At 39.7% G+C, this 25,708-nt stretch overlaps 1 protein-coding gene across 1 annotated transcript in view; it reads right to left on the bottom strand.

The window, feature by feature from the left end:
- LOC148574337 (uncharacterized) overlaps positions 1–24,817 on the bottom strand; it is a 52,102-nt gene extending 27,285 nt beyond the window's left edge. The window contains 3 exon segments of the mRNA XM_088505887.1: positions 21,518–22,326; positions 22,329–22,415; positions 24,703–24,817. Coding sequence (XP_088362013.1) covers positions 21,518–22,326; positions 22,329–22,415; positions 24,703–24,817 — 1,011 coding nt within the window.
- Between the last annotated feature and the right edge of the window lie 891 nt (positions 24,818–25,708).

Raw genomic sequence — 25,708 nt, 5'->3', positions numbered from 1 at the left:
ACAAAATGAGCTGCTGACCTTTTTAAGGGAGGGAGCCTCAAGGTATCATATATAGACAATGGCATTATACTAACACATGCTCCTAAATCACACATGCAGTCAGAAAAAATTACACCTCAAATGGTACAGTTAACCATACATGTACCTGGGTCACTACATTTTTCAGGTATACCTCCCATTAAAGCAAATATAGAACTACCTAAAGGAATAGTTTCTAATTCATTATCTTATCCTTATGTATGCATAAATCTTTTAGAAACTTTGCGTATTTAGGTACCTGCTGAATAACATAAAAAAAGGGGAACAGTTACCTCAACCTTTTTGAATATTTCTACCATTTTGGGATCAAGTTCCATCTACTTCCTGGATTTCTTTGCCAGGTGTGGAAATGGGATAGGAATGGCGTCCTGTACAGCCTCTGCATCCTTTGGTGTTTCGTTCCGTGGTTGAGCTACTTCTTCTTCAACTATGTCTTGTACGTCCTCTTCCTCTTTAGCATCTTCCACTTCCACTACATCCTCAGTTGGGGCGTGTTCTAGTAGGCTTGGCTCTTCCTGGTCCCTCTCCTGCAATATAGTTTCGGGCCTTAAAGTGATAGCATTGATGCCACCTTTGGGATTAGGTAGGGGTTGAGAAGGAATTTCACTGGAGCTTGAAGGTTGATAGGTGGAATTTGGTGATGAATCTAACCAGGAGACGAGAGCTTGTAAAATGGAAGTCATACCATTTAAAGTAGAGTTCAGCTGCGTCTGCATGTCTTGGTGCCCTTGTGCGAGAAAATCGAGCATCTCGTTATTTGATGAGGAATTTGAGTAAGTGATCTGAGGAACCTGTTGTTCGTTTTGCTGGAATCCTTGAGATTGTCTTAGGTGAGGTGCTCTGTAAGGCTGGTTCTGATTCTACTGTCTATTGTTAATGTTATTATTCCACCTTTGGTTTCCATTATTATCTCTGCCTCCTCTGTTATAGTTGTCCCTCCAATTATGGTTAGAATTATCTCTCCAACCTTGGTTATGGTTTCCACCTTGGTTGTAATTGCCACCTTGTTGATTGTATCCTTGATTCGGGCGGTCATAGAAGTTATGAGTAGCTGCCAAAGTGTTGTCTTCCTGTTGGAGCTGCAGACATTTATCAGTATAATGACTGTAATAAGCACAGATCCCACATACTCTTTGTGGAACCAACTATTGGCTCTGTTGTGGTGGGTGAGGCTGAGCTTGTTGTTGTTGGTTTAACTGCATCTGCTTCAGTAGGTTGGTCATTTCACATATACTCTGTGTAAGAGCAGTAGTCTCAATGCTAGAGGAAACCTCTGCAACAGCTTTTGAGTGGCTACGCCTCGGCCTGTGATTCCTAGTGGACTCAGCTAAGTCACTGATCAGTTGCCATGCTTCATCTGCGGTTCTATACTTTTTCATAGAACCATTACTAGTACCATCCAGTGTAGTTTTATCCTGGGGATTCATGCCTTGAGTCAAGTAGCTGATCAACACTAGTTTGTCAATCATGTGATGGGGGCATACATCTAGAAGGTTCTTAAAATGCTCCCAGTATTCATAGAGAGTCTCTGAGTCACCTTGAACAATACAGAAGATCTCTTTTTTCAGTCTATCTGTGACTTCAGCTGGAAAGTATTTTTTTCAAAAATTCTCTCCTGAGTGTATCCCAGTTGGTAACAGTCACTTCAGGTTGGAAGTAGTACCACTCCCTTACCTTCCCCTCAAGAGAAAACAGAAAAGTAGTTAACAGAATAGAAGTTTCATCTGTACCATTACGCCTAACAGTAGAACAGGCTGTCTGGAAATCTCTAAGGTGCTTAATAGGCTCTTGAGCAGGTAAGCCATGAAACTTGGGCATCAAGTTGATTAGTGCAGTCTTCAATTCAAAATCTGCAGCCATATTTGGATGACGTACTTGATAAGATTGTAGTGTAAAATCTAGGGCTCCAACTTCCTGGAGAGTAATTCTCCTAGGTTTTGCCATGTCACCTGCACATGAATCAACTGGATTAGTAGTAAAGGAGCTTGTCTCGCACTCAGATGGCGGTTTAGATTCACCCTCAGATGAGATTGGTGAATTGATAACAATCACTTCACCACCCTCAGAGGCTAACCGACGTCGAGCTCGCCTAATACGTGAAAGAGTTCTTTCAATTTCAGGATCAAAAGCGGCTAAGCTCGGATCAGGCAATGATCGCGTCATTCAATGAGAAAGACGTATAGCTCATGGTAATAGAAATAAAAATAAAATATGCAAATAAAATAAAATATGTACACTAATTAATAATCTAGCACACTATTGCAACTCTCCGGCAACGGTGCCAAAAATTGATGCGTAGCAGAAGTTAGACCAATTAAGAGAGTCTTAATAAGAAAAATGCGTTGCAAGTATAGCTCTCAACCAGCTAAAGTCTACCTCACCAATTTAAAAAGGGGTTGTCACAAATTTTAGAAATAAAAATACTGGGAGTATGAGTCCCAGGTCATCTCCCAATGAGTTGCAGGAAAGAGTGCTATTTTATTAACTAGAAGTTTTCCAGAAAAGTTGAGTTTTGATAATGAGTAAAAATAATTGTAAATTAAAGCAATTTGAACTAAGAATTATTATTAATATTAAAAGGCCTTGACTGGGGGAATGATTAATTGGAAGTTCTATCCTTGTTGGAATCTTCTCAAGTGTAGTGTAAAGAGGTTATTGTTTTCACATAGTTAACCCTTACTAAATAAAGAAAAGTCAAGTGATTAAGACTCTTACCCGCAAATCCTAGTCCTCTCCCTTGGGGAGGTCTAGCATTAGTGGGTACAGAATTAGCCAACGACATCTAATTTAACTAAGCACTTGAGCATTCCAACTCAAGTGTCTCCTCTTAATCAACTCCCATGTCAAGTAGAAAATCTACTCCATTGACATGGAATTAATACTCATAAAAATATAAGAAGACATAATAAATTAAAACAAAATAAGATAGAGAATGATGAGCGGATAATTTATACGCTTTTTGGCATTGTTTTTAGTATGTTTTTAGTAGAATCTAGTTACTTTTAGGGATGTTTTTATTAGTTTTTATCCTAAATTCACATTTCTGGACTTTACTATGAGTTTGTGTGTTTTTTTGTGATTTCAGGTATTTTCTAGCTGAAATTGAGGGACTTGAACAAAAATCAGATTCAGAGGTTGAAGAAGGACTGCTGATGCTGTTGGATTCTGACCTTCCTGCACTCAAAGTGATTTTCTGGAGCTACAGAACTCAAAATGGCGCGCTTCTAATTGCGTTGGAAAGTAGACATCCAGGGCTTTCCAGAAATATATAATAGTCCATACTTTGACCGAGTTTAGACGATGTAAAAGGGCGTTGAACGCCAGTTCTACGCTGCTGTCTGGAGTTAAACGCCAGAAACATGTCACAAACCAGAGTTGAACGCCAGAAATATGTTACAAACTGGTGTTCAACTCCAGAAAGAGCCTCTGCACGTGTAACATTCAAGCTCAGCCCAAGCACACACCAAGTGGGCCCCGGAAGTGGATTTATGCATCAATTACTTACTTTCGTAAACCCTAGTAGCTAGTTTATTATAAATAGGACTTCTTACTATTGTATTAGATCCTGGATTGTATTTTTGATCCTGTGATCACGTTTTGGGGGCTGGCCATTCGGCCATGCCTGGACCTTTCACTTATGTATTTTCAACGGTAGAGTTTCTACACTCCATAGATTAAGGTGTGGAGCTCTGCTGTTCCTCAAAGATTAATGCAAAGTACTACTGTTTTTCTATTCAATTCAACTTATTCTGCTTCTAAGAATTCATTCGCACTTCAACCTGAATATGATGAACGTGACAATCATCATCATTCCCTATGAACGCGTGCCTGACAACCACTTCCGTTCTACCTTAGATTGAATGAGTATATCTTGGATCTCTTAATCAGAATCTTCGTGGTATAAGCTAGATTGATGGTGGCATTCATGAGAGTCCGAAAAGTCTAAACCTTGTTTGTGGTATTCCGAGTAGGACTCTGGGATTGAATGACTGTGACGAACTTCAAACTCGCGAGTGCTGGGCGTAGTGACAGACGCAAAAGGAGGGTGAATCCTATTCCAGTATGATCGAGAACCTCAGATGATTAGCCGTGCTGTGACAGAGCATTTGGACCATTTTCACAAGAGGATGGGATGCAGCCATTGGCAAGGGTGATGCCTCCAGACGATTAGCCATGCAATGACAGCGCATCGGACCATTTTCCAGAGAGGATAAAAAGTAGCCATTGACAAAGGTGATGTCCTTACATAAAGCCAGCCATGGAAAAGATTAGGATTGATTGGATGAAGACAGCAGGAAAGCAGAGGTTCAGAGGAACGAAAGCATCTCTATGCGCTTATCTGAAATTCTCACCAATGATTTACATAAGTATTTCTATCCTTATTTTAGTATATATTTTCGAAAACTCCATAACTATTTTAAATCCGCCTGACTGAGATCTACAAGGTGACCATAGCTTGCTTCATACCAACAATCTCCGTGGGATCGACCCTTACTCACGTAAGGTTTATTACTTGGACGACCCAGTGCACTTGCTGGTTAGTTGTATCAAAGTTGTGAATGAAAAACGATTTATTAAGACGTGCATACATAGTTTTTGGCACCGTTGCCTGATGACAAGTCATCCTAGCCTATTTTAGCTAGTCTTTTTCTTTTGTTTTCATTAGAATTATGCACTTTCTTGAGCTACAAGCAAGCTAATTGAGTAGATTTTCATGTTTCCCTTGATTGAACCAACCATATATGAATTCATGCCATTTCATGAGGTTTTATGCTATATTTGTTGCATATTATGAAAGATTGAATACCTCATGATTTTGAGCATAGCTTTGATGAGTTTGGTTGATTAATGATAGGTGAAGAAGGCTTGGAGAAAGGTTGAAGCAAGAAGGAATGGCTAGGAGTGAAGAGAGGACAATGGAATAAGTGAAATTGAACCAGGAAGCAAGAAGCTGGACCTAAAGTTAGCATCAAACTTTTGCACAAACTTTTGGTTGAAAAGTTAGCCCCAACGTTAGCCCCCTAACTTGGAGGCTAACGTTGGAACTTGAAAATTCTCCCCTGGGCTTCAAAAGTTTGCGCCAACGTTAGCCCCCTAACTTTGAGGCTAACGTTGGCACATGGATTTCTCCCCTGGGCACCAAAAGTTTGCGCCAACGTTAGCCCCCTAACTTTGAGGCTAACGTTGGCACATGAATTCCTCCCTGGCCATCCAACGTTTGCGCCAACGTTAGCCCCCTAACTTGGAGGCTAACGTTGGCACATGAATTACAATGGGGAAGGAGCAAAAGTTTGCGCCAACGTTAGCCCCCTAACTTGGTGGCTAACGTTGGCGCCACTAGCACACAAGGCATTGCCAACGTTAGGGTCAAAGTTAGACCCCTAACGTTGGCACCAACGTTCATACCAGCAAATTGTGCTGGCTGCTATGAAAAGTTAGAGCCAAAGTTAGACCCCTAACTTTGGCTCAAACTTTTGGTCCAACTTTTGCTAACCTCAAAACCGGTTCAATTGGTTCACTTCGGTTCTTCTCCAAACTTCAAGAGCAATCAACCAAGGCCTCTTTTAACCCAATTCCACCAAGAGCAAAGGCCCAACTCAAGGCTTGAAGATCATTGGAAGAAAGTGTATAAATAGGATAGAATTCAAGTTCTTCGGAGAGCTTTCCTTTTGGAATTTTTATAATAGTTTTCGGAGAGCTTTTGTTATTTAGTGAACTTTAATTTCTTTGCTTTCATTGCTTTCAATTTCATTTTACACTTGTCTTGGATCTTGGATTGGAGAATTGAAGAAATTCTGTTTCAATCTCAATCTTGGATCTCTCTGTTTCTTTACTGTTAATTGAATTTTATTTCTGGTTAATTGCTCTTCATCTATTCTCTTTGCAATTTACAATTCCCTTTCAATTGTTCTTGTTGGATCTAGGAAGGCATTGAGATCTAGACTTGGTTTTCTAGTCTCTGGGACCTGAGATCTGAATTTCTCATTTCACTTCTCTGTTTACTGCCTTCTACGTTCATTTACTTTTCTGCTTCATATCCGGTTCAATCCCAATTCCCTTTCCCTCTTCTGTTTGATGCAATTTAATTTTTCCTTGTTTAATTTCTGCAAATCCACATCCCAATCCCCTTTACATTTCAAGCAATTTACATTCCTTGCGCTTTAAGATTCCGCAATTTACATTTCTTGCACTCTAAGTTTCTGCTATTTAATTTCTTGTTCCTTAAGATTCAGCAATTTAATTTCCTGCACTCTTTACTTTCATGCAATTTACATTCTGCAAATCACAAATCACCCAACCAACACTCGATTCGCTTGACTAAATCAACCACTAAACTGAAATTGCTCAATCCTTCAATCCCTGTGGGATCGACCTCACTCCCGTGAGTTTTTATTACTTGATGCGACCCGGTGCACTTGCCGGTTAGATTTGTGTGTTTTGGGAGAAATTTATTTTTCCTCCAAAATATCTCATCAAGTTTTTGGCGCCGTTGCCGGGGATTGATTAGATTGACAATGATTAAGTGAGGTGGTAATCTAGATCAAGCACTTTTTCTTTAATTTTGATTGACCCACTAACTGTTTGATTTTTTGCTTAAACTAACTAACACTTCAATCTGGCAGTAAATTGAAGTGTCACTGGTTTTGTGCATTTCTCATGCTCTGCTTGTATGTCAGGTACAAGAAGAACCATACCCAATTTTCATGAACAAGACGAAAGAACTCTCAGGAGGTTAAGAAGAGCTGAAAGAGGGAAAAATATTATTGGAGAAGAGGAATCAGACGAAGAATTCCAAGAGATGGAGGAACATTTAACCAATCCACCAGGTGGAGAAGACAACAACAATGGCAACCCACCCCAGAGGAGAGTTTTGGCTTCCTATACCTTTGCAAATCCTAGACATTGTGGGAGCAGCATCTTGGCTCCAAATGTCAATGCCAACAATTTTGAACTCAAGCCACAACTCATCACTTTGGTTCAGAACAATTGCTCTTTTGGTGGAGGACCACTTGAGGACCCACACCAACATTTATCCACTTTCTTGAGGATATGCAACACTGTCAAAACTAATGGAGTGCCCCCTGACAGTTACAAACTGATGCTATTCCCATTTTCTCTTAGGGACAAGGCCACTCAATGGTTGGAATCGTTTCCAAGGGACAGCATTAACAGCTGGGATGATTTGGTAACTAAGTTTCTTGCCAAATTTTATCCACCTCAGAGGATTATAAGGTTAAAGGCTGAGGTACAAACATTTACACAAATGGAGGCCGAACCCATCTATGAGGCATGGGAGAGGTACAAGGCTCTGATCAGGAAATGTCCCCCTGCCATGTTTAATGAGTGGGAGAAGCTTCAAAACTTCTATGAAGGCTTGACACTGAAATCCCAGGAAGCTTTGGATCATTCAGCTGGAGGTTCCTTGCAACTCATGAAAACTGCAGAAGAAGCTCAAGAACTCATTGATATGGTGTCCAACAACCAATATTTCTTTGCCCATCAAAGAGGCCGCCAACCATCACAAAGGAGAGGAGTAATGGAGCTAGAAGGAGTGGATTCAATCCTGGCTCAAAACAAGATGATGCAGCAGCAAATTCAACAACAATTTGAGCAAATGGCCAAGAGGATTGATAGTCTCCAAGTTGCAGCAGTTAACACCAGCCAACCATCAACCACATGGGGACAGAGTGAAGAAACTCAAGAAGAACAACAACAAGAGCAAGTACATTATATGCACAACCAAGGACCAAATGAAGTGTATGGTGATACATACAATCCATCCTGGAAAAACCACCCAAACCTCAGATGGGGAGATAACCATACCCAAAACCAACAACCATGGCAGAGGAACTCAAACCAACACAACCCAAGAAGCAACCAAAACCACAACCAGCAACAAACTAACTAAAACCCCTACAGAAAACCTCAAAACAACTACCCCAACCTCAACCAATACCAATCTAATAACCAACCCACCAACCAAAATGCCTACCATCCACCACCCACATCTCATAACCCACCTCAAGTATCACCTGAAGCCCAAAGAATCACTCACTTGGAGGCCATGATAGACAAAATGTTGAAACACCAAGAAATGGTAACCAAGAATCAAGAAGCCTCCCTGAAGAGCCTAGAGAGACAGATGGGGCAACTCTCCAAGCAAGTATCTGTTGAGAGACCTTCAAACTCACTGCCCAGTGACACAATTCCAAATCCCAAGGAGGAATGCAAGGCAATACAATTAAGGAGTGGGAGAACATTGATAAGCAACAATGACACTACAAAGAAGCAAGCAGAGAACATCAAAGAACCAACCGAGGATGAGAAGCAAACAAAGGCAGATGAGGCTAAGAAGCAAGTTGTGATGCCAAACAAAGGCACTGAGAAACTCAAAGAGAAGGGCAACCAGTCACATAGCTCAAAGGAAGTAGCTCAGGGGCAGCAGCAAATAGGAAAAAGCATCACACCTCCACTGCCATATCCCCAGAGGTTCAACAAAGAGGTTAAAGACCAGCATTTTCACAAATTCCTTGAGATTTTTAAGAAGCTGGAAATCAATATTCCCTTGGCTGAAGCACTTGAGCAAATGCCTCTATATTCCAAATTTCTGAAGGATCTTATCAACAAGAAAAGAAGTTGGCTTGAAAGGGAAACCATATTACTCACCGAGGAATGCAGTGCTGTGATTCAACGGGGTATTCCACCAAAACTTAAGGATCTGGGAAGCTTTGTAGTCTCATGCACTATTGGCAAGATAATTCTCAACAAGGCTCTCTGCGACCTGGGTGCCAGCATCAATTTAATGCCTCTCTCAATGATGAGAAAACTTGCCATAGAGGAACTTAAACCCACCAGGATGTCACTAGTCATGGCTGACAGATCAATCAAGACACCCAATGGAATTGTGGAGAATCTATTGGTGAAGGTTGGGGAGTTCATTTTCCCAGCAGATTTTGTAATTTTGGACACTGAAGAAGAAGGAATCGACTCAATCATTCTGGGAAGGCCATTTCTACACACAGCAAGGGCCATCATTGATGTAGAAAAAGGAGAAATGACCTTCAGGGTCCATAATGAACAAATGATCATAAATGTGTTCAAATCAATGCAAAACGCTCCTGAGCAAGAGGATTACGTAAGAGTGGATATGATAGACAGTTGGGTGGAAGAAACATTGGAAGAAAATTTTCAAGAGCAAGAAGGAAATCAAGGGGCAACAGAGGAACAAGTGGCTGAGACCTCTACTGAGCAAGATGAAAGACAAGATAAGAAGGAAGATGTACGAAAACAAGAACTGAAACCTTTACCCACCCATCTCAAATATGCATTCCTTGGCACATCGGAGAGCTTCCCAGTAATCATTAATTCATCCCTGACAAAGAAGGAAGAAGGAGAACTTCTTGACGTACTCAAAGCTCATAAAGATGCTTTAGGATGGACCATTGATGACCTGAAGGGAATCAGCCCTGCAGTATGTATGCATAAGATCCTCTTGGAAGATAATTCCAAACCAGTGGTTCAACCGCAAAGAAGACTAAATCCCACAATGAAGGAAGTTGTCCAGAAGGAAGTAATGAAGTTGTGGAATGCAGGGATAATTTTCCCAATATCTGACAGCCCATGGGTGAGCCCGGTTCAAGTTGTACCAAAGAAGGGAGGAATGATGGTCATCACTAATGAGAAGAATGAGTTGATCCCTACTAGAACAGTGACTGGGTGGAGGATGTGCATAGACTATAGAAGATTAAATGATGCCACCAGGAAGGATCATTTCCCTCTCCCATTCATTGATCAGATGCTGGAAAGGTTAGCCGGCCATGCCTATTACTGCTTTTTGGACGGATATTCTGGGTATAATCAGATCGTGGTGGACCCCAAGGACCAAGAGAAAACTGCCTTTACATGTCCATTTGGAGTTTTTGCATATCGGAGGATGCCCTTTGGGCTCTGCAACGCCCCTGCCACATTTCAAAGGTGTATGCTCTCCATTTTCTCTGATATGGTCGAAAAATTTTTAGAAGTCTTCATGGATGACTTCTCTGTTTTTGGTGATAATTTCAATGCTTGCCTAAACCATTTAACTCTTGTCTTGAAACGGTGCCAAGAAACTAATTTGGTTTTAAACTGGGAGAAATGCCATTTCATGGTACCCGAAGGGATTGTTCTTGGCCATAAGGTTTCAAGAAAAGGGATAGAGGTTGATAAGGCAAAGGTTGAGATCATAGAAAAACTCCCTCCACCAATTAATGTGAAATCTGTTAGAAGTTTCTTGGGGCATGCCGGATTTTACAGAAGGTTTATCAAGGACTTTTCAAAAATAGCCAAACCTTTGAGTAATCTGTTAATGCTTGATAACCCTTTTGTTTTTGATGAAAACTGCCAGCATGCCTTTGAAACTTTAAAAAATAGACTCACAACAGCACCAATCATCACACCTCCAGATTGAGAATTACCTTTTGAACTCATGTGTGATGCAAGTGACATTGCAATTAGTGCTGTACTTGGACAAAAGAAGGGAAATTTGCATCATGTCATATATTATGCAAGTAAAGTGTTGAATGAGGCCCAAAGAAATTACACTACAACAGAAAAAGAGTTGCTAGCTGTAGTCTATGCATTTGATAAGTTTAGATCATATCTGATAGGATCCAAAGTTGTGGTTTACACTGATCATGCTGCACTTAACTATTTGATGTCAAAGCAGGATGCTAAACCAAGACTCATCAGGTGGATACTGCTCCTACAAGAATTCGACATTGAGATAAGAGATAGGAAGGGCACTGAAAATCAGGTCGCTGATCATCTGTCAAGGCTACCACAAGAAACAAGTCAAAAAGCATCCCAGCCCATAAATGAAAGCTTCCCAGATGAGCACCTTCTGCAGATCCAGCAAGCACCTTGGTTTGCTGACATAGCAAATTACAAAGTGGGAAGGAAGATACCGCAAGAATTCTCTAAGCAACAAGTGAAGAAGTTGATCAATGAAGCAAAGAAGTTTTCATGGGATGAACCCTTCTTATTCAAGAGATGCTCTGATGGAGTGATCAGAAGGTGTATTCCTGAAAGTGAAGTGAGGGACATCTTGTGGCATTGTCATGGTTCAGCCTATGGTGGACACTTTGGCCCAGAAAAACAGCCGCAAAAATACTGCAGAGTGGCTTCTATTGGCCAACTATCTTCAAGGATGCCAGAGAATATGTACACCAATGTAATGAATGCCAGAAAGCAGGAGGATTAACAAGAAGGAATGAGATGCCTCAAAACTTTATCCTAGAATTAGAATTGTTCGATCTATGGGGAATTGATTTCATGGGGCCTTTTCCTCCTTCCTATTCTTTTAGATACATCCTGGTAGCAGTGGAGTATGTCTCAAAGTGGGTGGAAGCCATAGCCACAACCACCTGTGATGCACAGATCGTCCTCCAATTCCTTAAAAAGCACATCTTCACTAGGTATGGAGTGCCCAAGGGTCTTATTAGTGATGGTGGTAGTCACTTTTGCAACAAACAAATGGAGAAACTCCTTCACAAATATGGAGTAATTCACAAAGTAGCCACACCTTATCATCCTCAGACTAACGGCCAAGCTGAACTTGCAAATAGAGAATTAAAGAAGATCCTAGAGAAAACAGTGGGAATCACAAGAAAAGATTGGGCTAGAAAGCTAGAGGATGCATTGTGGGCATATAGGATAGCTTTTAAAACTCCTATTGGCAAGTCACCCTTTCAGCTATTGTATGGAAAATCCTGCCACCTCCCTGTAGAGCTTGAACACAGAGCTTTTTGGGCCACTAAACTCCTCAACCTTGATCCCCAAGCTGCAGGAGAAAAAAGGTTGTTACAACTAAATGAGTTGGATGAATTTAGACTAGAGGCTTATGAAAGTGCGAAGATATACAAGGAGAAAGCTAAGAAGTGGCATGACAAGAAGATCACAAAGAAGGAATTCAAGCCAGGACAGCAAGTGCTCCTGTATAATTCGAGGCTTAAAATTTTTCCTGGCAAACTGAAGTCTAAATGGACTGGCCCATACTTGGTGACAAAGGTTTTTCCCTATGGGAGTATTGAACTGCTAGATGAGGCAACAAATAATCAATTCACAACAAATGGTCATAGAGCAAAGCTGTATTTGGGAGGACAATTGGATAAGGAAAAAGAGGTTCAACACCTACAGCCCTCTTAAAAAGAATTGAAAGATGTCAAGCTAGTGACAATAAAAGAGCGCTTGTTGGGAGGCAACCCAACCGGAGGTAGTCTTCTTTTCATAACTTTTTCAATAAGAATGTTGGATAACTGCTATGTATTGCGAGAAGCTAAGTTTGGTGTTGCACACCAAAAACAATCGAAAGGAGAATGCAAGATGCTAAGTTTGGTGTTCCACCAAAACTTCATTCTAACTTCCTGCACATTGCTAGTTCCAAGCAATCAAACAGATTATTCAACAACTCAACTATTTTTGTTTAGCCTCAATTTCATAACCTTTAGCAAGGACACAAAAGTTTGCCCGGAGTTAACCTGTTGAATCAGAAGAAGTAGCAAGGAATTAAGTCTAGGAGCTAACCACCAATTGAAGATACCATGCATCAAGACTCAAAAAGGAGCACAACAGAAAGAAGAACAAAAGAAATGCAAACCAATAGGTTGTATCTATACTTAACCTTTGCTGTTAAAGAATACTTTTGATTGATGTCTTGTTAAAGTGTTCATTTAGTTCAAACAGATTCAAATTTCTCTTAGAATAAGTAAACTAGTTTATGTGTGTGCTTGTGTGTTTATTTTCACTTGACAAAAAGCATGTTTGTCCCCTGCACTTTTAATTCAATAAAAGAACAGTTTGAATGTGAAGCAAGATAGTCTCTGTTAGATAGAAGTAGAATAAAAGTAAGTGGTGGTATGTGTGTGATTGTATATTAGCTCACTTTTAGTGAATAAAGAGCCAGGATATCTCCTTCTAAGTAAAGAGTGGCTTACTGTCTATGAATCTCAATTGAATTAAATTCCTTGGTTAGAAAGAAAAAAAAAAAGGGAGGAAAGAAAAAAAAGGGATAGCCAAAAAAGTGGCAAAACAAAAGAAAAACAAAAAGAAACAAAGCTGGACACCAATAGCTTGAACCTTAGAATATATGTCTGTGGTGTCTTTGTATTAGGATCTGCTTGGATTATTAGGCTCTTTGGAGTGCATCAACACTTGGTGACTTGGGTTAACTAACCCGGGATCATCAGCTGAAAGTCCACTATCAAGAGCAACCTAACTACAAGGCATTTAGTAACCCAAAGAGGTGCTGGGCATCAATGTTTTAAGAAGGAATGTGAGCCAAGTGTCTATGGTGAATAATGTGTCAAGTATAAAGAAAAGAAAATGAACTTGCTACACATGACACTCAAATAAAGCTTATGAACAAAGTAATAGCCAAGGATAAAGGAATAATGAGAGGTCATAGCATTATGTCACTTGAAGCTTGAAGGAGACTTTCTAGGCCTAGGAGTCAATAAGAAGTGAGTATTGGCATATCCACACAAAACCCCATGAACTATCAATAATACTCTGCTAGCATGAACATCCTCTTCTATTTCATTCTTTCTTCTCAATAAATCTTTTCTTGCTTGGGGACAAGCAAGCTTTAAGTTTGGTGTTGTGATGACAAGTCATCCTAGCCTATTTTAGCTAGTCTTTTTCTTTTGTTTTCATTAGAATTATGCACTTTCTTGAGCTACAAGCAAGCTAATTGAGTAGATTTTCATGTTTCCCTTGATTGAACCAACCATATATGAATTCATGCCATTTCATGAGGTTTTATGCTATATTTTTTGCATATTATGAAAGATTGAATACCTCATGATTTTGAGCATAGCTTTGATGAGTTTGGTTGATTAATGATAGGTGAAGAAGGCTTGGAGAAAGGTTAAAGCAAGAAGGAATGGCTAGGAGTGAAGAGAGGACAATGGAATAAGTGAAATTGAACCAGGAAGCAAGAAGCTGGACCTAAAGTTAGCATCAAACTTTTGCACAAACTTTTGGTTGAAAAGTTAGCCCCAACGTTAGCCCCCTAACTTGGAGGCTAACGTTGGAACTTGAAAATTCTCCCCTGGGCTTCAAAAGTTTGCGCCAACGTTAGCCCCCTAACTTTGAGGCTAACGTTGGCACATGGATTTCTCCCCTGGGCACCAAAAGTTTGCGCCAATGTTAGCCCCCTAACTTTGAGGCTAACGTTGGCACATGAATTCCTCCCTGGCCATCCAACGTTTGCGCCAACGTTAGCCCCCTAACTTGGAGGCTAACGTTGGCACATGAATTACAATGGGGAAGGAGCAAAAGTTTGCGCCAACGTTAGCCCCCTAACTTGGTGGCTAACGTTGGCGCCACTAGCACACAAGGCATTGCCAACGTTAGGGTCAAAGTTAGACCCCTAACGTTGGCACCAACGTTCATACCAGCAAATTGTGCTGGCTGCTATGAAAAGTTGGAGCCAAAGTTAGACCCCTAACTTTGGCTCAAACTTTTGGTCCAACTTTTGCTAACCTCAAAACCGGTTCAATTGGTTCACTTCGGTTCTTCTCCAAACTTCAAGAGCAATCAACCAAGGCCTCTTTCAACCCAATTCCACCAAGAGCAAAGGCCCAACTCAAGGCTTGAAGATCATTGGAAGAAAGTGTATAAATAGGATAGAATTCAAGTTCTTCGGAGAGCTTTCCTTTTGGAATTTTCATAATAGTTTTCGGAGAGCTTTTGTTATTTAGTGAACTTTAATTTCTTTGCTTTCATTGCTTTCAATTTCATTTTACACTTGTCTTGGATCTTGGATTGGAGAATTGAAGAAATTCTGTTTCAATCTCAATCTTGGATCTCTCTGTTTCTTTACTGTTAATTGAATTTTATTTCCGGTTAATTGCTCTTCATCTATTCTCTTTGCAATTTACAATTCCCTTTCAATTGTTCTTGTTGGATCTAGGAAGGCATTGATATCTAGACTTGGTTTTCTAGTCTCTGGGACCTGAGATCTGAATTTCTCATTTCACTTCTCTGTTTACTGCCTTCTACGTTCATTTACTTTTCTGCTTCATATCCGGTTCAATCCTAATTCCCTTTCCCTCTTCTGTTTGATGCAATTTAATTTTTCCTTGTTTAATTTCTGCAAATCCACATCCCAATCCCCTTTACATTTCAAGCAATTTACATTCCTTGCGCTTTAAGATTCCGCAATTTACATTTCTTGCACTCTAAGTTTCTGCTATTTAATTTCTTGTTCCTTAAGATTCAGCAATTTAATTTCCTGCACTCTTTACTTTCATGCAATTTACATTCTGCAAATCACAAATCACCCAACCAACACTCGATTCGCTTGACTAAATCAACCACTAAACTAAAATTGCTCAATCCTTCAATCCCTGTGGGATCGACCTCACTCCCGTGAGTTTTTATTACTTGATGCGACCCGGTGCACTTGCCGGTTAGATTTGTGTGTTTTGGGAGAAATTTATTTTTCCTCCAAAATATCTCATCATTGCCTGAGATCACAATTTCGTGCACCAGAGAATTAATAATTAATTAAAAATAAAAATAGCTCTATATATTAATAAATTCAAAATGCAACATACTTAATTGAATAGGGTCAATGAGCAACTAATAAGAGTAAAGGAATAAGGAAACAAACTAAAGTAATGTCTTCACAGAGGTAATAACTCTTCAGCATCCAAAAAATACAAAGCAAAAGCCTAAACTACTAATGTAAAGCTAATCTAGATATAGATCTGAAACTGAAAGAAATCCTAATATCGATGTATCTGAATGTGTGTGGATGCGTATTGAGTTTTTGCATGTTCCCTAGCTTTAATCTGTGTTTCTGAGCCGAAACCTAGGTCAAAATGCGGCCCGAAATCGCCCCCAGCGTATTCTGTTATTTCTACAGATCGCGCAGGTCACGCGTACGCGTCGTCCACGCATTCGCGTCATTTGGCAATTTTCCTTGTTACGCGTTCGCGTCATTCGTGCAGACTCCACTCCACGCATTTGTGTCAGACACGCGTTCGCGTCGCTGCGATTTCTTCATTTCGCGCGCTCGCATGAGCCATGCGGTTGCGTCAGTGTTCGCTGGTCATCTCCTTAGTTTCTTGTGTTCCTTCCATTTTTGCAAGCTTCCTCTCCATTCTCCAAGCCATTTCTGACCTATGAAGTCTGAAACACTTAACACACGGATCATGGCATCGAGTGATAGAAAGGAGAGTTAAAATGTACTAATTAAAGGTTTCTAGGAAGCAAGTTTTCAACCATAAACAATACTAGGAAGGAATTATAAAATTCATGCAATCTATATGAATAAGTAGGTAAAGACTTGATAAAACCGCTCAATTAAACACAATATAAATCATAAAATAATGGTTTATCAATGCACTTGCTATATTTCCATTGATGAACTTATCACATGTAGTCGCGACCATGTGTTAACGACATCCTTCTTTACCGTGCAGTAATTATTACTTGTACTGTCCTCCTCCTTGTTTTAACCCTTGGCTTTACATGTTACTTTCCTTTTCCCTTTTCAGGATGGCAACCAAGAAGGGTAAAGAGAAAGCTGCTCCCAAACCACCGGCAAGGAGAGGAACAAAAAGAGTGCTAGCTGCGGAACCATCCTCAACATCAGTCAAGCCATCCACAAAGCGAGTCAAGAGGATCATCAAGGTCGATGAAACAGAGAAAGCCTTTCCAGCAAGGGACACTGCGCGGTTCACTAACCGCTACTGTGAGCAGATGTTCCCCATCCTGGCTGAGTGAAACTACAACAATGAGCACCTACCCATCCTCCCTACCCACATTATTGAGTTTGTAGAGCCCCGCATTGAGCACAGACAATGGGGATTCTTACGAAGACAGCCACGGCAGGTTAACCTTTCATGGGTAGTTGAATTCTACTACAATTTCTACATGCCAACCCTACAGTCTGTCTATGTCCGTCAGAAGCAAGTCCCGATTTCCAAAGAGGCCATTCAGCGAGCTTTAGATCTCCCCCCTGCTGCAGAAGGATTGGATGCATACCAAGAAGCCTCTTTCAAACGCCAGACATACCAATTTGACTGGGACGCCGTCCTCAGAGTTATAGCACAACCTGGCAGCAGATGGATATATGGATACCATCGATCCCGACCTAAGGGCATATTGGCTTTAGCACTCACCTTGGAGGCTCGAGTGTGGGCACAGATTATGTCCCATTACGTCTTTCCGAGCACTCACGAGTTCTCCTTCACTGCAGATATGGCTGTTCTCCTCTGGTGTGTCCTTACAGACCAGCCTCTTAACCTACCAAGACACCTCTGGGACGCCATGGGACACGTACAGATTACGGGCAACCTACCTTTTTCCGCCTTGGTTTCAGATCTAGTTTCGGCAGCCAGAGTTTCCTACAGAGCTGGGGAAACCAAGTCCATACTTCCGTGGGATGATCAGATTGTCCCCAATGGGAAGTACATCAGACCTCCAGCAGCCACTATCAGCCGGACCGCAGACCCGACCGGAGACACCCTTTCTCCTTCCACATCACAAGCACCTTCAACAAATCAGCTGCTCCTACAGATACTTCAGAGGTTAGACCGGCTTGACCGGCAGGCGAAGCGAATGGAGTGCTGTAACAAGCGCCAATTTACATACCTCAAGGAGCTGATTGTTGGCAACCACCCACCTGAAGAAGAACCAGACACTCCGAACTCCACCTCACCTACCAGCACCGGAAGCCATGACAATCCCGACGGTGGAGATGCTGTTACAAGCCCCCCTTTGTTCCTAACTGATGGCACCGAGGACGGTGCCAAGCTTTAAGTGTGGGGAGGTCGGTCCGTACCTGACTTCCGGAGGTAATCTCTTTCTTAACACCAACATTTTTTTTTCTTTTGTTAGATAGAATAAATTGCATGATTATTTGCATTTATGTTTGCTTGGTTAAATTAATAAATTTCTTTTCAAGACTCTATTTTATAATATTTCACTAATTTAAATTAAAAACTTTTTTGTTAAACTTGTTTGAAGACTGTAAATTAGAACATGAATTATAGCTAAGAACACACAACCCAGTAGATTTTTGAGCCTAATAGTTTGGTTACATCATCTAACCATGATATTTTATTCTTGTGTGTTTTCTTCCCTATGATTGTAATCTTTATTTTGTTCTTTTCTATATGTCCAATGTTTAGTGTATTCACATGCTTGCATATGATTGAGGCCATTATTTTATTAGCTCACTTATCCCAAATAGCCTACCCCTTCAATTACCTTTGTTAGCCACCTTGAGCCATGTAATCCCCATTTGTTCTATATTTTACCACATCACTAGGCTTAAGCGAAAAAATAAATTAACTACCCCAAATTGAATCTTTGGTTAGCTTAAGATAGAGATTGTGTACCAACTAAGTATGGGAAAATTGTGGGAACATGGGTTAATAAGGGAATGTGCTATGTTTCTACTTTGATAAAATATTAGTAATTTGGCTACCTACTCATGTGAGACCAGAAAAATTGAAAATCCATGTGCATTGATATGTTATGTTTACTTTTATATTTAAAAAAAAAACCAAAAATATTCAGTTAAATAAATAAATAAATAAGGGGACAAAATTATCCCAATGTTAAGCTAATGAAAGATCAATGCATAGGTGATACAAGTAAAGAAGAGTTGATGCATGAGTATGTAATGCAAAAGTGGGAATTTTGGGTAGCTAGGCATGATTTTAGAACTATATAGAGTGTATGTATAGGTGAGAGCATAGGTTAGTCAAGGATTCAATTTATACCTCACTTAGCCATATATATACCCTCACTTTTACCTTAGCCCCATTACAACCTTGAAAAGACCTCATGATGTTTGCATTGGTACATTAAATATTTGTTGATTGGTTAGGTGAAGAACAAAGTTTAGATAGCATGACTAGAGAAGAGTAGAGTGATTACCCTATACACTTGAGTGATTAGAGTGCACATACACTACCAGTGAGGGTTCAATGCATGATTCTATGTTCCCTGCTTTCATGAGCTGTCTACTTACAAGTCTACTTGTGTTTACTGTATGATTTAAATTAATGATATTTGATTTATGTCTGTCTTGAAGAACTAATTTACTTTTAACTAAGTATACAGAATCATCTTAGCATATAGTTGCATTCATACATAGGTTGCATTTCATGAGTTTCACTTTTTCCTATCTATTCTTTTGATCTCCTTGAGCTTAGCATGAGGACATGCTAATGTTTAAGAGTGGGGAGTTTGATAAACCACTATTTTATGGTTAATCTTGTGCTCAATTGAGTGGTTTCATTAAGTCTTTGCACACTTATTCATACGAATTGCATGGTTTTACAACTCCTTCCTAGTTTTGTTCTATGGTTGAAAACTTGCTTCCTAAAACCTTAATTTGTGTATTTTAATCCCCCTTATACCATTCAATACCGTGATCTGTGTGTTCAGTATTTTCAGGCTTTACAGGGCAGGAATGGCTTAGAGGATGGAGAGAAAGCTTGCAGAAATGGAAGGAGCACAAGAAATAAAGGAGATGACCAGCGAGCATTGACGCGCATGCATGGCTCACGCGTGCGCGCAATTTGGAGATTTTTACAATGACGCGTGCGCGTACCTGATGCGTACGCGTGGATTGAAGTTCTGCTAGATGGCGCGTGCGCGTGCGCGTGCTTGACGCGTACGCATGACACGCAAAGATGACCAGCGACGCGTGTGCGTGCTTGACATGTACGCGTGACATGCGCGATTTGCAGAAATCACAGAAAATGCTGGGGGCAATTTTGGGCCGAGTTTGGACCCAGTTTCTGGCCCAAAAACACAGACTAGAGCCAGGGAACGAGCAGAGACTCAAGAGAGATTCTCATTAGTGTAGTTTTAGTTTTAGTTTCGAATCTTAGAGAGAAAATTACTCTTCCTCTAGGTTTTCTTTTACATTCATAATTTTTAGTTTTATGCTTTTGCTTTGGATATTGAAGAGTCATTGCCTCCGTTGAAGAAGTTATTATTCTAATTTGTTTTTTTATTCCCTTACTCTTCCATATCCTTAATCTTTGTTCAGAGTTACAATTGGATTGTTTTTAGAATTTATTAATGCAAAGGATTACTTTTACTTTTAATTAATTTGTAGTTATTGTCTATCATGTCTTTCTTTTATTTCCTTTTTAATTCTGTGCAAGTAATTTTTATGTCAATGGAGTAGACTCCCAACTTGACTTGGGGGTTGGTTAAATGGAGACCCTAGAGTTGGAATGCTCAAGTGATTAGTTAAATTGGAAGTTGTTGGCTAATTCTCTATTTATTAACGCTAGACCTTCCCAAGGGAGAGGACTATGATTTGTGAATAAGAGTTAGCTCAATCACTTGACTTTCCTTTATTTAGTAAGGGTTAACTAAGTGAAAATAACAACCTTTTTATACAACACTTGAGAGAATTTCAACAAGGACAGAACTTCCAATTAATCATTCTCCAGTCAAGGCTTTTTATTCTGAATATATAAATATCTTTTAAATTTCATTACGTTAATTTACAATTATTTATTTCTTGTTATCAACTCTAAAAAATTCTCGAAAAACATCTGATTAATAAGATAGCACCCTTTTGTCAACTTGTTGGGAGACGACCTGGGATTCATACTCCCAGTATTTTTATTCTGATTTTGTGACAACCTTTGTAAATTGATATGCAGATTTTTGCTAGTTAAGAACTATACTCACAACGCTATTTCTTATATTAATTTCTTAATTGGCTGATTTCCGCCCGCATCAATTGCAATCATAGGGAAGAAAACACACAAGAATAAAAATCATGGTTAAATAATGTAACAATATAATTAAGCTCAAAATCTCACAGGTTGTGTGTTCTTAGCTCAAAAACCATATTCCAAATTGAAATCTTCAAACAAGTTTAGCAAAAAAGTTTTAATTTAAATTACTGAAATGCTATGAAAAGGACGATCATGCCATGGTGGGTAGTCTCCCACCTAGCACATTTAGTTATTGTCCTTAAGTTGGACATTCGGTGGGCTCCTTGTCATGGTGGCTTGTGCTTGAACTCATCTTGAAACTGCCACCAATGCTTGGACTTCCAATAAGCTCTATCAATTCCCAGTAAATTCCCCAAGCTTTGATGGAGTTCTTCACAAGCTTTGAGCTCCCAAAGTTGATCTTTTTGTATGCCGGGATCACAAATCTTGTTCCTACACCCAGCTGTAAGTTGTTCATCATCGCTCCAACCGGGTGGCAAGCAATCCAAATTCTCAATGCAATACCAAACTCTTCTCTTAGATCCAACCAAATGTTCACTAGCTACACCCTTGCATCTAGCTCTTGAAGTATCGACCTTGATGAGCCTTGATTTGCAACTCCAAATACTAAACATCCTTCTCTTACGCTTAATGCCACAAAGCTTCCTAAGTTGGCCATCTGTTTCAAGAATACTGTACTCAAGTGGGATAGGAAGGCGAAGAGAGATAAGTCTTACCCACTCAAATGAAGGAGTAGATGGCAACCTAGGTAGAGAAGTCTCCAATGATCTTGACAGAGCATATTCAACTCCCGTCCACCCTTTCCGAAGGACTTCCACTTCCACATCATTCTCAGACTCAATCAGAGAAGGGTCTTCATATTCACGGAGTTCATTTGTGGATGTAGATTCATCACTAGGAGGACTTGATTCATGATCCTCATCACCAAGGGAACTTGCTTCTTGATCTATCCCATCCAAGTCTTCATAAGGAATATGCCATGGAGGTTGTGCCCTGGATTTCTTGACATCAATTTCAATCTTCTTGGAGGAATACTCTGCAACTCTAGATTTCCATGGAGGTTCAGCGTCTCCTAAGTCTTCAACCACTTCTTCCTCTTCAACTATTACGGCTTCCTCCACTTGTTCCAATACAAAGTCACGTTCCTCATTGTCCAATGGAGTTTCTAGTGTCTCCTTCATGCTAGGCTCTTTTATTGATTCTCCATATGTAGCCATGGGAGTACTTTGAGTGTCCAAATGTTGGGAAGCTAATCGATTTACTACCTCGGTCAAGGCAGCCGTGAATTCTAGTACTTCCATTTTCATCTCTCTTTGCCCTTGAAAAAGAACACCAATAGTGTCATGCATTGGAGATTGGGGTGGATATGAGGGTTCATTATTTGGGAGGAAAGGTTCATGATATGAGGGTGGTTCATCATAATAAGGAGGTGGTGGTTCAACACTCTCCATCTTTTCCACTTGTTGCACAACACACTTCAATTCCTTGTTCTCAGGTTGAGATTATTTAGCCATGAGAGCTTCGTGTACTTCCGGATTTCCACTTTCTCTAATTGATGAAGAGTTGCTTGAAATTGATCCAGTGTCTCCTTGAGACGATCCTTTGACTCTTGTTCTGCTTGGATAACATAATTAGGATCATATGGCTCTTAGATTAATGGATATGGACAAGGTGTATATGGAGGTGGTGGTTCTTTGAATTAATTGGGTTGGAATTGGGGTGGTTCCATATATGGTTCATATGGCTCATAAGGTGGTTGGTATGGTGGATGAGGGTTAGGATCATATGAGGGTGTTTGGTAGTAGGGGCTTGTGAGTATGGTGGTTCAAAGCTACGTTGAGGAGGGGGTTCATAGGCATATGGTGGGGCTTTTTGGTAACTACAAGGGGGTCCACCATATCCATTGTCTTGGTACGCACCTCGGAATGGCTCTTGCTCATAGTAAATTGGTGGAGGTTGGTTGTCATGAAAAGGTCCACATAACTATTGTCTTGGGATGCATCGTAGAATGGTTGTTACTCATGGCACATTGGAGGAGGTTGTTGTCGAAAGGGTTGATTAAATCCTTGTGGCTCCTCCCATCTTTGATTGTCCCAACGTTGATGCATGTTCGCATTGTAACTTCCATTCCCTACAACATAATTTGAACCAAACTCGTAACCAAAGGGATGAGAATTCATAATAGCAAATAAAAATAAAGACTAATAAGAATTAATGAAAATAAACTCCTAAAGCTAGAAACACTAACAAAGAAACGAAAAAGCAAAATTATTCACACTATTCACAATAACCAATAATAAGGCACAAGTTTGCAATTCCCCGGTAACGGCGCCATTTTGATGAATATATTTTTGACGGTCTAGAATTTCATAAATGAAACCTCGTTGCAAGTATAGTTTCTAAACCAACAAAGAATCCTTTCATACAAAACTTTGGTTGTCACTCAAACAAATCCCTAAAAATAATAACCGAAGTATTCAAACATCGGGTCGTCCCTCAAGGAATTGCAGGGAAGTATGTTACTATTGGTTATGAGATAGTATCTTTTTGGGTTCTTGAAATATGGAACAAGGAAATAAAATGGCGAGAAATTAAACTAATAGCTGATAAAGCTCTTAGCAAAGTATGAGAACTAGAAGTCCTATCCTAGTTGCCCTTATCAATTGTGATGAGAATTGTCCATTGCTCTCACTTAGTTAACCTCTAACTATGAAGGAAAGTCAAGTGGATGGATTAATTTGATTCCTCAAGTCCTAGTCAACTCCTAAGGAAAGACTAGCTTTAGAGGGATTCAAATCAACTAGCAACTTTCAATTATCAATCAACAAAAGAGTTTGATAACTCAAGAGTCTCCAATTACTCTACTAAAGCCAATAGAAGAAAAATCTAATTTAAAACCCTACCAAGTATTTTATCAAACACTTGGAAGGCACAACACAAAAGTATAGAAAAGAAATAAGAGATAATAAAATCCAAACAACCAATTGCAAGCATCAATGATAACAAATAATGGAAGAAGCAATAAACATGAAATACCTCAAATTGCATTAAATAGAAAATCAAATCTAACGACTAACATGAGAATTCATAAACTAAATTGGCAACATAAAGTAATAAACAAGGGAAATAGATAAACTAAAATGCTAGAACAAATAAAAGTAGAAGAGAAACTAAATTGAAATAGAGTATAAATCTAAAATTGAAAATAGCTAAACCTAAGAATTCTAAAACCTAGAGAGAGGAGAGAGCCTCTCTCTCTAGAAACTACATCTCAAAACCTAAAATTATGTGAATAAAAGTTGTATCAATGAATGATTCCCCTACCTCGCAGCCTCTAATCTGTGTTTTTCGGGCTTGGAACTGGGCCAAAAGGAGACCAGAAATCGCCCCCAGCATCTTCTACAATTTTCGCACGTGGCGCACGTCACGTGTACATGTAATGCACGCGTGCGTGTTACTTAAATGCATGGAAACTATAGAAAATTGCATATTATTTTGAAGCCCCGGATGTTAGCTTTCCAACGCAACTAAAACTGTCTCATTTGGACCTCTGTAGCTCAAGTTATGGTCGATTTAGTACGAAGAGGTCAGGGTTGACAGCTTAACAATTCCTTCAATTTCTTGTATTCCTTCCACTTTTGCATGCTTCCTTTCCATCCTCTAAGCCATTCCTGTCCTATAAATCCTGAAAACACTCAGCAAACATATCACGGCATCTAATGGTAATAAGAGGGAATTAAAATTAGCGAGTTTAAGGCCAAAGAAGCATGTTTTCAATCATAATATAAAATTAGGAAGGAAAATGTAAAACATGCGAATTATAGAATAAGTGTGAGTTTAGTGGATGAAATTCACTAAATTAAGCACAAGATAAACCCTAAAAATGGGGTTTATCATAGACCGAACCAACTAAAGAATAGCGGCCTCATTCCACTAGCAAGGGGATGGTTGGATTTTATCCAGAGGTCTATCTTTCCGACTATCAACCGGTCGGAGTGCACTGTGGACCGAGCCATAATGATCCACTGTATCATGAAAGGAGAGTATGTGGGGGTAAATAACATAATTTTACAGCAGATATACATCATTGCCTTCAATCTTTCTTCAAATGCCAAGTTAGCATTCCCGCATCTCATTTACCGCCTCTGTGATACTGCTAGAATGAAAGTGGAGAATGATTTTCCCATTCCGTTTGAGAGGCTAATCTCCAAGAAGACGATGGAGTATGTGAGGGAATATCAAAGAGTTCAGAGGGAAGATCAGGCTGAGGAGAAGGCTCAATAGGACTAACCTCCCATACCTCGAGGGCAATACTTTCCACCTTAGGAGTACTGACAGTAGCTTACATCCTCTCTTGAGCAGATGAGGATGAACTAGGATAGTCACGGCATCCTTCTCCATCAGATCATGGCTAAGCAAGAAACCCAATGCCATGAGCTTCTTCAGATAAGACAAGACATAGGGCGACTGAGAGGACCGTACGGAGCACAGCCTGAAGAGAGAGATACCCACCATGATGGCTGAGGTGGTTTAATTCCCTTTTCAATTCTTATTTCCCTTCTGCTATTGTTATGTTAATTTCCTATTTTTCTATTTGATTTATATATCCTTCACATGAGTCTTAGTAGTTCCTAGTTTTCCTAACCTAGTTTAATTAAGTTTCAATTCAAGAATGTCTCATTTATCACTATCTGAGCTTAAATTCTAAGAAAAAAAAAGAGAAGCAAGATAAAAAGTGGTGTATGATGCATGTGCATCATGTTATATTTTTCTATACTTTTTCATATAAAAATTAATGCATAATGCTTAATTATGGAGTGTTTTGGTGCTTAAGTTGTATATTTCTTTGATCTTTTAATTTGATAAATTTCGTAGAAAATAATAGAAAAAAAGAAGCAAAAAGCACA

This window comes from Arachis ipaensis, chromosome B2, assembly GCF_059453495.1.
Source record: "Arachis ipaensis isolate K30076 ecotype BB chromosome B2, ASM5945349v1, whole genome shotgun sequence".
Lineage (NCBI taxonomy): Eukaryota > Viridiplantae > Streptophyta > Magnoliopsida > Fabales > Fabaceae > Arachis > Arachis ipaensis.
This window is presented reverse-complemented; position numbering and strand designations above follow the sequence as displayed.